The sequence below is a fragment of the Xenopus laevis genome, chromosome 6L, assembly GCF_017654675.1.
Source record: "Xenopus laevis strain J_2021 chromosome 6L, Xenopus_laevis_v10.1, whole genome shotgun sequence".
Taxonomy (NCBI): domain Eukaryota; kingdom Metazoa; phylum Chordata; class Amphibia; order Anura; family Pipidae; genus Xenopus; species Xenopus laevis.
Window position 1 is genome coordinate 29,427,321 of NC_054381.1, and position 13,464 is coordinate 29,440,784.

Here is a 13,464-nt window from a genome sequence, read left to right on the forward strand (position 1 = left end):
CACACATTTTTCTGATTTTTTAATGAAAATTAGCGTCAAAATGCCTGAAACCCTCGCAGATCATGAAGGCAAGATGTAAATTGTAAAAGGGACATCAGCAATTGACTTCTACATGACTCCGACAGGAGTTAGCTGGAGTATTTTCGGATTCAGATTTTTAGCAGCTTTGGATCATAAAAAATCTCGAAAAATCTAGGTTTTTTCTTCTAAAAATTTGGATTTTTCCCCTTAAAAACACAACGAGAAAAATTTGAGTCTTAATAAATAGGCCCCCAAATGAATAAATATACTAATTCATTCCTTTATTTGGAACACCCCAGGTCCCAAGCATTCTGGATAACAGATACTATACCTGTATTACCCATGAACTCCCATTATCGTTTTTACTCAGGGGCATAACTATAGAGGAAGCAGACCCTGCGGTTGCAGGGGGGCCCAGGAGTGTAGGGGGCCCAGTGCGACCCTAATTAATTAGCAATTTTATTATATCTTGGTAAAATAGACCAACTTATAAATATTTTGGGGCCCTATATTGAATTTGCTATGGGGCCCAGTAACAACTAGTTACGCCACTGGTTTTACTGAAGTTTGCGCCATTATAGTACCTTTCTCGATTTTACTGCCTATTCCAATGGTTTATTCATGCCAAAGTACAGCAAACAATAAAAAGAATATAAAAGAATTCAGAAAAGCTGGTCACCTATTCAGGCACAACATAATTTTACATGGGGCAGATTTTAGCATTATCCTTTTTAATTCAATGGCAGACATTCGGAATCAATTTGTTCCAGCTGAAACCTGCCCTGTGCCCCATTCGTTTTACTTTTTCTGGTTACGTTTAAAGACTAATAGGTACCTCGTATATATGCTGCACTAATGGCCCGACTTCCTTTTCTTCGGTTGGTTTTTCCTTCGGCTCCCAGTTAGGAATGGGTAGAATGATCTGAGGGGGGTGGGACACTCTATGACAGATGGAAAAATTATATTATATTTCAGATTTTAGTGTAAACAGACTTTTATCATTATCACAAGCATTTTTTTTTTTGATTTCAACAATAAAAAAAAGTTCATCTAATTATAGATTGTAAGCTCTAGGCCTAGAGGATAGAACCCTCTTATTCTAGTGTTTACCTACTGCACTTTATCTTCTTTTCCTATTAATTTTGATTAGGAAAATGCTGCAGATACACTGGAAACCCCCCAAACTGGAACTGGCTAGGCAGAGACAAACAAAAAATGTATTGGAAGTCCTCATGTCTGGCATATAGTAGTATAAATTAAATTAGGAAGTGTCAGTAAGATGCCCAACTGGGTGTTGGGAGAATGAAAACTGAAAACACAGATGGGAGGATTCCATTACCAACATTGCTGACCCTATTGAGTGATCTTGGGAAAATCCCTTTATCTGTGAGTTTGTACAACTGTAACTGGTTACTGGTAATAACTTATTTCCTCTCCCTATGCTTCCTTGCAAGGAAGGATGATATAAAGATCAAGTAGACTAATTAAGTTTTGATTATTCCTCCGTAAGCAGGAAGCATTCTGACATTGCATACATTAAGCAGATTGCATAATATAGGATTCCTTTTCCTGAAATGAAGTATTGATTTGAGAAACCCCAATGTGTATAACCCAGTGATATGTAAAATTCTCTGCTGCGGTTGCTGAAGAGTTGTCCTGGAGTGGAATTCTGCAACAGCAGGAAAGGAGAGAGTTGCTTTTACAATGGCATAACTTCCTGAGGAGCAGGGGGTGCAACAGCACCAGGGCCAGTCTCCCAAAAGGGACAAACGGAAAGCCTGGAGCACAGCAAAGGGAAACCCTGCTGGAGCCACAAACTCCAATGGCTTATTGTTGCGGCAATATATTTACGGCAAAACTTTCTATATTTCCATTTTCCTTACATGAAACACATTTAATATATATGATACTGATCATTTCTTTATATGTTTTCATGTAAGTGGGAAGTGCCATATTGTGTGTAGATTGTAAGCTCTAAGAGGCAGGGACCTCATTCCAACTGTGTTTTGTAACTCCTAACAGTTATGCATTTATTCTTACTGTTTAATTCATGTACCCCATATACCCCCCCCATTTGTATTTACACATTGTAAATCACTGCATACATTTCTGGTGCTACAAAAATATATACAAATACAAGACTGTTTACACTGGTTAATGCATTTTCCATCAACTATTAACACTTAAGGTAGAGTCCTGCAGCGGATCAGGTACCCGCGGGTTACCCGCAAATACCTGCGGTACCCTACGGGTTGTGGGTGGAAGTTCCGGATGCAGGTATGGACGCGGGTTGTCGGTTCTGCAGGTTTGCGGGTCGGGCCACGGGTCTTCTCAATAGCGATTTTTACTCCTTTCGATGATGTCACTTCCGGTTTACAATGACAGCACTTCCTGATTCTTGATGGTCAGCGGGTCGCGGGTCCGGGTTGCAGATAAGGTACTTGCGGGTCAGGTCGGGTAGCGGGTTCAAGCGGGTAAGAACACAGGTTGCGGATTGCAGGTTGTGAGTACATGTCGGGTACGGGTTCCAAAAAATGGAACCCCGCAGGGCTCTAGCTTAAGGTGATGCTGATACAAAAAAAAAGCTACTTTTTAAAATATTAATCTAAATTAAAGGGGTTATTTATCAAAGTCCAATTTTATCTCAACATTTTCTGCTACAAACTCCGATCAAATCTGCTCGGGTTTTTTACGCTTATGTATTATTACATTTTCGTGAAAATTTGCTTTGCAGGAAAAAAATCATTGGGACTTCTCCCATTGACTTATATGCAACCGCGACAATGCAGGATTTTCTGATTCGGACTTTTCCATCCTCGGGGTTTAATAAATTCCGAAAGAAATGGGGATTTTTTAAAAATCCCAAATTTAGTAAATAACCCCCTAAAAGTTGCCTATAGGTCATGTTGATCATTTTTTGCTAAGCCGTTTGTTTATCTAAGTTATTGTTAGTTGAAGTTCCTAAACCTGACTGTTTTGCCAACCTGACTGTCCCAACGTTTCCAATGCTAACTGACTCCTGCTGCACAAATATGGCAGCCCTCTCATACAGGAACATGGGGCATCAGACAGGTAGGGGTTATTTACTAAACTCTGAATGCAAAAATCCCGAAAAATACGTTATTTTTTTATAAAATCGGACTTTTCAAAAATCACGAATTTTTCGGAATTTATTAAACCATGATGTAAAAGCATTGTGCAAATACTTTATGGCAAAGTTACTTTCAAAGGCAATATTATGACAGATGTAAAAAAGAGTTTAATTTCTGGTGTCAGTATCTCTTTAAAGCGAATGGCAACTTAAAAAATATTTTTGCCTACTAAAAGAAAAGATTATTCTAAGCAACTTTGCAATACACATTGATTACAAATTTTCTATGGTTTTTAAGTTAGTTGTATGTGTATTACTATTGAAAGCATTGTTTGTTCCTTTCTATTCTCTGTCCTGATGACTGTTGATACAATGTAAGGCAAGGCAGCTGATAAACAGACCGGTCTTTACTGGGGAACCAAGACTTTTGCAACATTGTTTAAAAAGTAACAACCAGGAGTAGAGCCAATTTTTTTGCAAGGACGGGGGAATGGGGGTCAGGAGGGGTCGTCGTGCAATTAATTGGTCGTGTTAATTGGTCACCAGTCTCGCCAGCCCATTTGGTTGGGGACCCCTGGTTTAGAATGACGCTTTCTTTTATTAGGCACATTTTTATTTTGGGGTTGTTTTGCCCTTTAATATTATTAATCCCTATATATGCAAAGGATAACTAACAGGCATGGTAATGTTACCCTGATAGAGCTTGCATAAGTCATTGGGGATCATTTATCAACACTGGCCAAATTTGTAACCCATGGCAACCAATCAAATTGCTGCATTCATCGTTCTACTTGCAGCTGGCTTCAAAAAGCTAATCACTGATTGGTTGCTATAGGTAACTGCCCATGGGCAAATTTGCCTAGTGTTGATAAATGAGCCTTGTGTTTCAATGGGTGCTCCTATTCCAAAGAGCAATGTCAATCCAATCAGAGAAACCAACTGCGATTAAAAAAAAACAAAACAATAACAAAATATGCGAAAGCATCTCTATCATTTTAATTTTTTTGGTCAAGGGTTTGCAGTATATGATAGAGATGAAGTGACCCCTACTTCTTATAGGGCTCTACGTGCCAGCATTACGGTATTCTTTAGTAAAGTGTGGGATAACCTCTAACTACAGTAGTCAAAAAGTTCAGTTTTAAACTATCTGGCAAAGTTTTCTAACAAATTAAAAAAATATATATAGTTTTTAAATAATTAACTAAATAATTAAAAAATAAGTTTTAACTACCATTTTCTATGCACTCAAAAACGGCGACACTATAAATACTTCCTACATTTTATAAGAAGTGAAAAGGTTATACATGTTATAAAAAAGGTGGGGATGAAAGGACATAAAAAGTCGCCAACTGGCTATTGCTCTTTTTTTCTGTAACTTCACTAACAGTCTCCTTTTTCCAGCTGAAGTCTCCGCTTTTATCCCTCCTGTGGGAACGGCAAACCCGTTTCATTTTACAGTAAGTGATGTCAGCACATGGCGTCTGAATCTGCTGCTCTGTTGTGGGGTCACCGAAGTCCAAGGATCTTGCTGTGTACTAATAAAAGTGGGGAAAAGCAGACCCAGCATATTTCAGAAGCCTGCAGATGCTATCAAACAGGATGTGAGCTGCTATTCCACTGACCGCTACTTTCCATGGATCTCATTCTAATTGAGCTTGATTTCTTTGTGATTACTCTCTGTTTGCATAGATGTTATAAGGGGAAATTAAATATGAGGAATGAATAAATAATACAGCAATATGGCAGTTCCAGTAAGGTTACTGGGAAATATTACTTTTATTTTTGGCAAGAACTAATTTGTGTAGTGCTGTGATTCCCAAACTGTGAGTCTGGACTGGGGGGCTGAGATTAAAGGCTGATTAGGGGAGATTTGGGGAGAATGCCCATTTACTCCCTTAGAAACTCCTGAAATTCCAACTTAAAGGTCAATAAGAAGTGAACACATATTTACTATTCTATGAGCTAAGGCAGCCCTGGACAAAATTATGGCTAAAGCAAAGGACTTGACCTGAAAAATTTGGGGAACCACTGGTTTAGGTCAAAGTAGTATTAATGAAACATACGTCTTATCAACCTAAACCACTGCGGTTGAATGTTTTCTGTGTTGTTGGCCAATTATCCACTATTTCCCAAATTCTTTTGGGTTGGATTATTATTAAAGAATGGTGTAATACAAAATAGGTGCACGGAGCTCTTTAAAGGGAACTATGGCGAAAATGAAAGTTTAATATAAGCTTTGGCATACTGAAACAAGAAACTTTCTGAATACAATCAATTAAAAATGATGTACTGTTTCTGAAATAATCAAGTTTATCTTCACTATTCCTCTCTCAGCATCTGTTTCTCTTCATTCTCTCTTCATGCAGCAGTTGGGTGTCAGATATTCATTGACAGTTATATACAATATATCTTATAGGGGGCTCATTTTGCCTAGAAAATGTGTTAGAGCTCACTCTATTAAAATCACCAGACATCATGTCTCTCTACATGCAGAATTTGTGCAAAAGGCAGTTATTTTGTTAGATTTTGTTTGTACTGGAATCTGTTATTTGAATGAGATCGAATACATCTGCTAAAAAAGCAAGCCCCCCATACGATATATTGGATCAAACTATCAATGACTATGTGACACTTCACTGCTGCATGAAGACAGAATGAAGAGAAACAGATGGTGAAGATAAACTTGAAACAATACAAAACATTTAATTGATTGTATTTACAAAGTTTCATATTTAAGTATGATGAAGCTTATATTCAAACATTTAAAAAATTAAACATTTTTAATGAGGCAAGTCTCTGCACCAATGAGTTTATAATGCAATTACACACAGACCAGATCGTATGAAGTTACTTAGCATCCTTGGTCCACAAACCAGTGTCTAAGCCAATTACAGCAACTCTTTCTCCAAGCATTGTAAGGCAGTATTTCAGTTTTATATCAGTCACCATTGAACTCTAATCAGGAGAGAACTAAGAGGCTCTTTATTATGATGAAAAGAAGATGCTCTCTATATACCAAAGACTTCAAGGTATCAGGAATATGAGCTATAAATATGATTTTCAGCTGTGTCATGGTATTGCCAACATCTGCATTGTATAAAATATATCATAAATAATAATAAGGAGGAACATCTGTACATTGTTCCTTTCTGGGAATAAAAGGTCTCTTTTGAATGTTCTGCAAAATGATTTCCAGGTTTGATCAAAACAATATACGAGTTTAAGAGGTTAAATAGAATAGGATAATATATTTTTGTTCATAAAGCCCTTATAGCTTAGTTATGATGTTTTATTCCAAGTCTAATCACACAAGTGCTAGTTAAAGTGACAGCATGTGAATAGGTCCCATTTGGTGCAGTAGCTTGAGGATCATGGACCCTGACACTGGGCACCCTCCTCATTTCCATCACCTCTGTCTCAAATGACTGCTAGTTTTTTAATTCCTATAAATGCAAATGCCTACCTTTAGCATATGGGGTTGTGAACTAGCCCTTTCAGATTATTCTAGAGATTTTCCAACTTTTTGGGATAAAGCCCTACCCTGAGGTCCTTTATTTGATCAGGGACCCTTTTAGGTTTTTAGAAGCTTAGAGATCATTGTTGTATCAACTATTCCACCTCAATTCCAAGACTATCAAGGGCAGAACACAGTGTTCACCATATATCTCACCATATATCTCACTATTTAGTCTTGGGCTGTGTTTAGTAGAACAGATAAGTATTTTACCCACATGTCACCCTAAATTACATTTAGACCTCCTCCCAGCAATTTCTTTGGGTTCCTCAAATTGGAGAGCCAACAGTGAGAGGAACCCTTGGACAAATAGTGTTATTCATATTTTTAATACACTCAAACACATCACATTCAGTGGACGATTTACTAAAACTCGATTTAGTCAATTTTTTTCCCTGAAAACAAATCCGATCAAACTCCCTTCCATGATTTTAACTAATTTATAAATACTTTTTCCTGAAAAAATCTGAAAGACAAAACATCACTACAAAATCGAGCATCAATTCGTATAGTATGATTGACACTCAGAAAACTCAATTTTTTTTGGAGATGTCACTGTGAAAACTCAACTTTTCCGGATGATTAGACAAAAATTCCAAATTTTCCTGATTATCCAGCACAGATCACAATGTCAAGAAACAACTTCAGGGACATCTGCTGTTGATTTCTACATGACCTCGACAGGTTTGAGATGGTGTATATTTGGGTTTAGATTTTTAGCAGCTTTGGGGTATGATAAATCTGTAAAAATGTGAGTTTTTTTTCCCCCAACAAAACCTCGACCAGAGAAAATCAAGATTCAATAAATGGACCCCCTTACTGTTTCATATTGACACCCAAGTACAAAATTCATGCTTGTCCTCTCTGTGATGAAAGGTCAAATTACAGCCATGGGTCTCTCTTAGGTTTCAGGGTGCGGTTACTTCTGGAAATCCTGAAGCTATGTGGCCTCATAGGGTTAATATATGTCATATGACTGTTTCAGTAGAAGAAATTGGATATTTTTATACCAGACTGGAGAGAAATGATTTAAGTGAATGATGTACTTACCCTCTAATTTCTACTTGGGCCACAGCAGTTATGTTAATTTGCAAGCTGACATAGTTACTGTTCGGATTGTCCTTGTTGGAACTGTAAAACAGGATGCGCAAGATGTGTTAAACATTAGTGCCAATAACAAATGTTATATGTTACGGGTTAACAGTAATTTGTCAGGGATACAATGGGATGTAATTTCCATGAAAGAGAGGGTTACGATCATCAATTATAAATGTTTTTTGTGATGTGTCAGCTTTGGCCGGAGTGTCTATGTCATAGGGGCCAAAACACATTTTTAAGGAGGAACATTTCCTTCTTCTTCTTCTTATCTGCAATAAATCACCCAGTCATTACTCCCATCTGAGGTTACTAGTGACATCTGATGACCAACTTTTATATGATCTCCACATTCCTGGGCTGACATGGGTTGCACATTCCCAATGTAACATGAGGGCCTCGCTGATTGCTTCTAATTAGAAGAAAACGCATAAGTACAGTTAGAGATGCTTTAGCTTGTTCTGGTGTAGGGTAATTTAAAGTTCAATGGACCTCTTTATGTTACATGGTGCATCTAATACATTTACACTGGTAACTACACATGCCAAGGGAACCCTAATACAGTCAATTGAGTTGTTATAATGCCCTACACAAAAGGCCAGTGTAAAATAATGTTCCCATATATCATAAAATGTATGGTGGAAACCGATTACTCAAAAAAACACTTTTGCAGCCTATCAACCTGAATAAATGAAAAGACGCTAGGGTTTATATTGGGTCCCCAACTTTTTTTTTACCGGGGAGCCACATTCAAATGTAAAAAGAGTTGAGAAGCAACACAAGTATGAAAAGATTCCTGGGGGGTAAGGGCTGTGAATGGCTATTTGGTACCACCAATGTGGATTGGCAGCATATAGGATTATCTGTTTGGAAGAGCACCTTTTATGCAACAAAAAGTTACCTCCAAACCAGGAATTCAAAAATAAACACATGTTTGAAGCCACTGGGAGCAACACCCAAGGGTTGGTGAGCAACATGTTGCTCTTGAGCCTCTGGTTGGGGATAACTGCCATAGAGTGACTGTCAGGCAAGACCTTGGCTAAAATATCTAGAAGAAACTAGCTGGAAAAACGAAAACCTACTCAACCTAACTTTCGGATTATGAACTGCAGGCCAGACAGCCAAATACTTAATTTCCCTTTCACTATTCAGTATCTAAGCTGCCAAACACAATGTTCCTACCCTGTCCAACTACAGCCTTCCTCCTACACTGAATAAAACTAAGACTGGTGCTTGTTGCCTATCAGAGCAAGCAATGTAATTATTCACAAGGAGTAAAAGAAGTAATCTCTGGCAAAACAAATCAAAGCCTCATCATAAAAATCATAAAAAATTCTAATACATTGTAATGAATAGGTTCATCTTCAGTGGGATGCTACCCTAAGTGATATTAACTTACTTCCAACCACCCCCTGGAAATTTTTCTGTGGACACCCATGAATAAAGCTTTTGTATTTTTTTAATGGAGTTATAATTAATAACATTTATTATGATTCCATACTAGTTTCAAAACAACTTATGTTACAAAACCAAAACTTAAAAACACAAAAAGCACAAAAATCTGGACACACACATATATGCACATATAGAGATATAGACCATCTACAATTTAGGTTACCACTGTCTACAATAAAAAATGTCTGCCTATTTATGATTCTGCCTCCCGTCGGCTAGAATGTAAATCGCCTGCGGGATGGCACTCGGATCGCTTTGTTTTCCGAAGTCGCCTGAAGTTTCCTAGTGAGGCGACTAATCTCTCCGCATCTGAGCATGTGCCCTGACCCTAAGGCTGTCCCTCCAGTCACTGCTCAGAACCATTGAGTTAAACGAGACAAGAAGATATTCAGCCTTAGCTTGGAATGAGAATGCTAGCACAACAAGCCACATCAGATTTTCCATCTAACTCAACATGACTTCACTGCTGTTTCCATTTCAACATTGTTTAAGCACAAGGACAGATCCAAACATTTGCTTGAGATAGTGCTGAGATTTTTGCCGGATTCTGTTTGTGCTAACAAAATGCTTCCTAAGAATATGCCTTAAAATAACGTGACCTTGACAGTGTGAGATAAACATGTGCCCTTGATTAAAGACTCTAAGTGGAAAATATTTGGATCCTTTTAATAAAACAAAAGGTTTTTTGCTTTCGCTTTCCATTACTAAATGAACTTTAGATATTTTTTGCGACATATAGCGCTAAGGCCAGCAATACTCAAAGGATTTAAATGGTAAACAAAGATCCGCAAGGAATAGTCAATGTGATGTATCTTAGTGAATCATTGTGTTTACAGTGAGAACCGTAGCCATCAATTTGCCTTTGATCACGAGTCCTTGCTTTCCACTGAAAATAATGGGCAATGCTATGTACACATATGGGATTTATTATTCAGAAATCTGTAATCCAGAAAGCTCCAAATTACGGGAAGCCTCCATTTAGACTCCTTTTTTTCCAAATAATCAAAATTTTCAAAACATTATTCCCTTTTTATAGGGAATATTTTGTCTGTATGGTACCAGCAGCATTGAGTGTGCACTAGCCAGCCTATGAGTAAGTGCCCCATCAGCCACAAAACACGTTAGACTTCTTTGTCTCTCGTGTCCTAATAAATGCTTTTGCACTTTTAATTACGCTTCCCTCACCTTTACTTATTTTTCCAGATGGACTATTGGATACTTGGTTAGTGCCTTTACCTATTTTTTGGATCTGGCAGACTGCAGCAGTACCTTATATATTGCACTAGCCATAGCCTTGTACAGATATGAGAACATTTCCTACTAGAGAAGGTCAGTAGCAGAAGATGCCTTTGACATTCTGTGCGAGACAATCACAACAAAGCAATTCCCAACCATGGCTTGAAAAAGATTTCTGGTAATAATAATATAATCTCTCTGGACACACAGCCAAATTCATCTGCACTTCTGACCCCATTGCTTCTGGCTAAAGTCCCCTAACTCATTGTGACATTGATTCAGTGCCCCCAGTGTTTCAAAAAGGGTCATTCTGTGCAGAATTAGGGTCAGGCCACACAAGCAGATTCGAGGAGGCACACGCGGCACTTCGTTTTCCGAACTCGCCCGAAGTTGCCTCACAAGGAAGCTTCTGGCCCCCCCCCCAGCCGATTTTCATTTTATCCAGTGATGGGCAGGAGGAAGGCAGTTCGGGGAGACTGTCGCCCCAAAGTAGAGGAGATTTGTCGCTGTCGGGAAAATTAATTGTGCTTTCTTCTCCACAATGTATGTCCTTTTATGCGAATAACCAAAGGATCTATATGTTGGAAATCTTTCCCTTTCAGCAAATTTCTTACATTTACCATAAAAATGTTGTAATTAATAAAAAGTTGGCCAGATGTCGATCGGGCAGGCTGAAAAATCCGGTCAGATTGCGGCCGCATCTGTTCGTTGATGCTGTCCTGTGATCCGACCGCTCTTATTTCACACACACATTATGATCCGATCGTTGGGCCCCTTGGCCCACGATCAGATCAGCCCGATATCGCACACCTCTATGTGGACATATTGGGGAGAGATCCACTCGTTTGGCGAAATCGCCAAACGAGCGGATCTCTACGTGTATGGTCACCTTAACTCAGATTTAGAGAGCTGAAAAGCAGGAAGTTCTGTTCTGCTACACATCCAGTCACTCCAGACTTTATACATTACAGTTTTGGCTAACTAACTATATTAGAAACATTTTTCACAGCCTATTTACTTGGTTTTTATGTTTTAACTGTTCCCTTAAACTAATGACAACCATGCTATTTGGTGAAAATGAGTCATGTTCAGGCTCTGGATGTGGATATTATAAACGTAAACACAGAGTTACACCAGTATTTATGCAAAAATTGTACAATGAAATGAACTTATATACATGGTATTAGTAATTGAGCACTACAATAGAGGAACTATTCATGTAAACATAATGCAACATTCTCTATGTATATGGAACAAATAAAAGGAACACTAAGCAGAAAACCTGGCAACATATTTATTTAAGGGTCCTTACTCACGGGCGTTTGAAGCTGCGCTCCACTGCGTTCCGGTTTGATGGGTCCAGCCGCAGGGGAGCGCAGGAGTTGACGCGCTGAATTCTTTTCAATGTGGCTGTACTCACACAGACGCATGTAAGCGCAGAATACAGGTTGGGACACAGTATGTTGCATTTTACATGCGTTTGGCGCTTACATGCGTCTGTGTGAGTACAGCCACATTGAAAAGAATTCAGCACGTCTACTCCTGCGCTCCACTGCGGCTGGACGCATAAAACCGGAACGCAGAGAGTGCAGCTTCAAACGTGAGTAAGGCCCTTACTCTGTATAGAATGCTCATGCTGCAGCAGGACAGAAGTCTTACCTAAAACAAACAACAGGACATTGTCATTAAACAATTAAGTTAATGCGAACAAGGGTCTGAGGCCTGATAGGCCTGTTCAGCAGCTCTCAAGTTTGCAATTTAAGTAATCTGGTTGCTAGGGTCCAAATCACTTTAGCAACCATACACTGATTTGAATAAGACACTGGGATACGAAAAGGAGAGGCCTGGATAGAAAGATGAGTAATAAAACTTAGCAATAACAATATATTCGTAGCTTTCAAGAGCATTTGTTTTAGAAGGGGTTAGTGACCCCCATTTGAAAGCTGGAAAGAGACAGAAGAAACAGGCAAATGATTTAAAAAAAAAACTATAAAAAAATAAATAATTAAGACCAATTGAAAAGTTGCTTAGAAATGGTGATTCTATAACATGCTAAAAGTTAACTGAAAGGTTAACTTAGAGGTAGATTTAAGGGCAGATTTATCAAGGGTCAATTCGAAGTAAAAATTGTTTGAATATTCGACCATTCGATAACAAAGTACTGTCTCTTTAAAATAACTTCGACTTCAATACTTCGCCAAATTAAACCTGCCGAAGTGCTATGTTAGCCTATGGGGACCTTCTACAGTATTTTTCTAAGTTTTTTGAATTCGAAGTAAAATCGTTCGATTGTATGATAAAATCGTTCCAATCGTTCGATTCGAAGGATTTAATCGTTCGATCGAATGATTTTACTTCAACCGCAGAATACCCAAATTCGATGAAAAAAGTTTGATATTCGAATTCAAAGTATTTCAATTCGATGGTCGGATTTCGAAGTATTTTTTTACTTCTAAATTCGACCCTTGATAAATCTGCCCCTTAAGGTATGAAGATCCAAATTACAGAAAGATCCATTATCTGGAAAAACCTCAGGTCCTGAGCATTCTGGATAACAGGTCTCATATCTGTATAAGACAATAATGGACTTTACCTTTTCATGTAGAGATCAAATGTTATGGCATCTACAGTTTCTAATCGCTGCACCACGAACCTCAGACCAACCGACAGCTAAAACAATTTTAAAGAAAAATTTGATCAGAATATTCATTTAGTTAACAGAAAGGCAGTTAAATCTTTAAACTTTTTTGAGGGAATGCGAAATGTTTCGCTAGCAAAAAACGTTCGCAAACACTTTTGCAAACATTAGCGACCGTGTTTTGCGTACTTTTTGACCGATTACAGACTTCCTTGCAAAGTTTGCGACTAATTTTATGTAATAAAATGTTGCAATCGCAAAACGTTTTTCGCGACAAAATATTTACAGAAACTCAGGTGTTAACACTAAACCTTTGTTAAACGATAATGCACAATGTAATATTCTCCAGTGAATGATTTTACACTGTGAGCAGTGGTAAACATTCGCAAAGATGCCATTTTAAATAACGCTTGC

At 38.2% G+C, this 13,464-nt stretch overlaps 1 protein-coding gene across 1 annotated transcript in view; it reads right to left on the reverse strand.

Moving 5' to 3' along the window:
* The window catches only part of itga8.L (integrin subunit alpha 8 L homeolog), a 126,809-nt gene that overhangs the window by 35,954 nt on the left and 77,391 nt on the right, over positions 1 to 13,464 (reverse strand). Inside the window, exons 22-24 of the mRNA XM_018267300.2 lie at positions 13,006 to 13,082; positions 7,677 to 7,757; positions 857 to 962 (exon numbers count right to left, since the gene is read on the reverse strand). Of these exons, the coding sequence (XP_018122789.1) occupies positions 857 to 962; positions 7,677 to 7,757; positions 13,006 to 13,082 (264 nt within the window). The remainder of the gene's footprint in view (positions 1 to 856; positions 963 to 7,676; positions 7,758 to 13,005; positions 13,083 to 13,464) is intronic.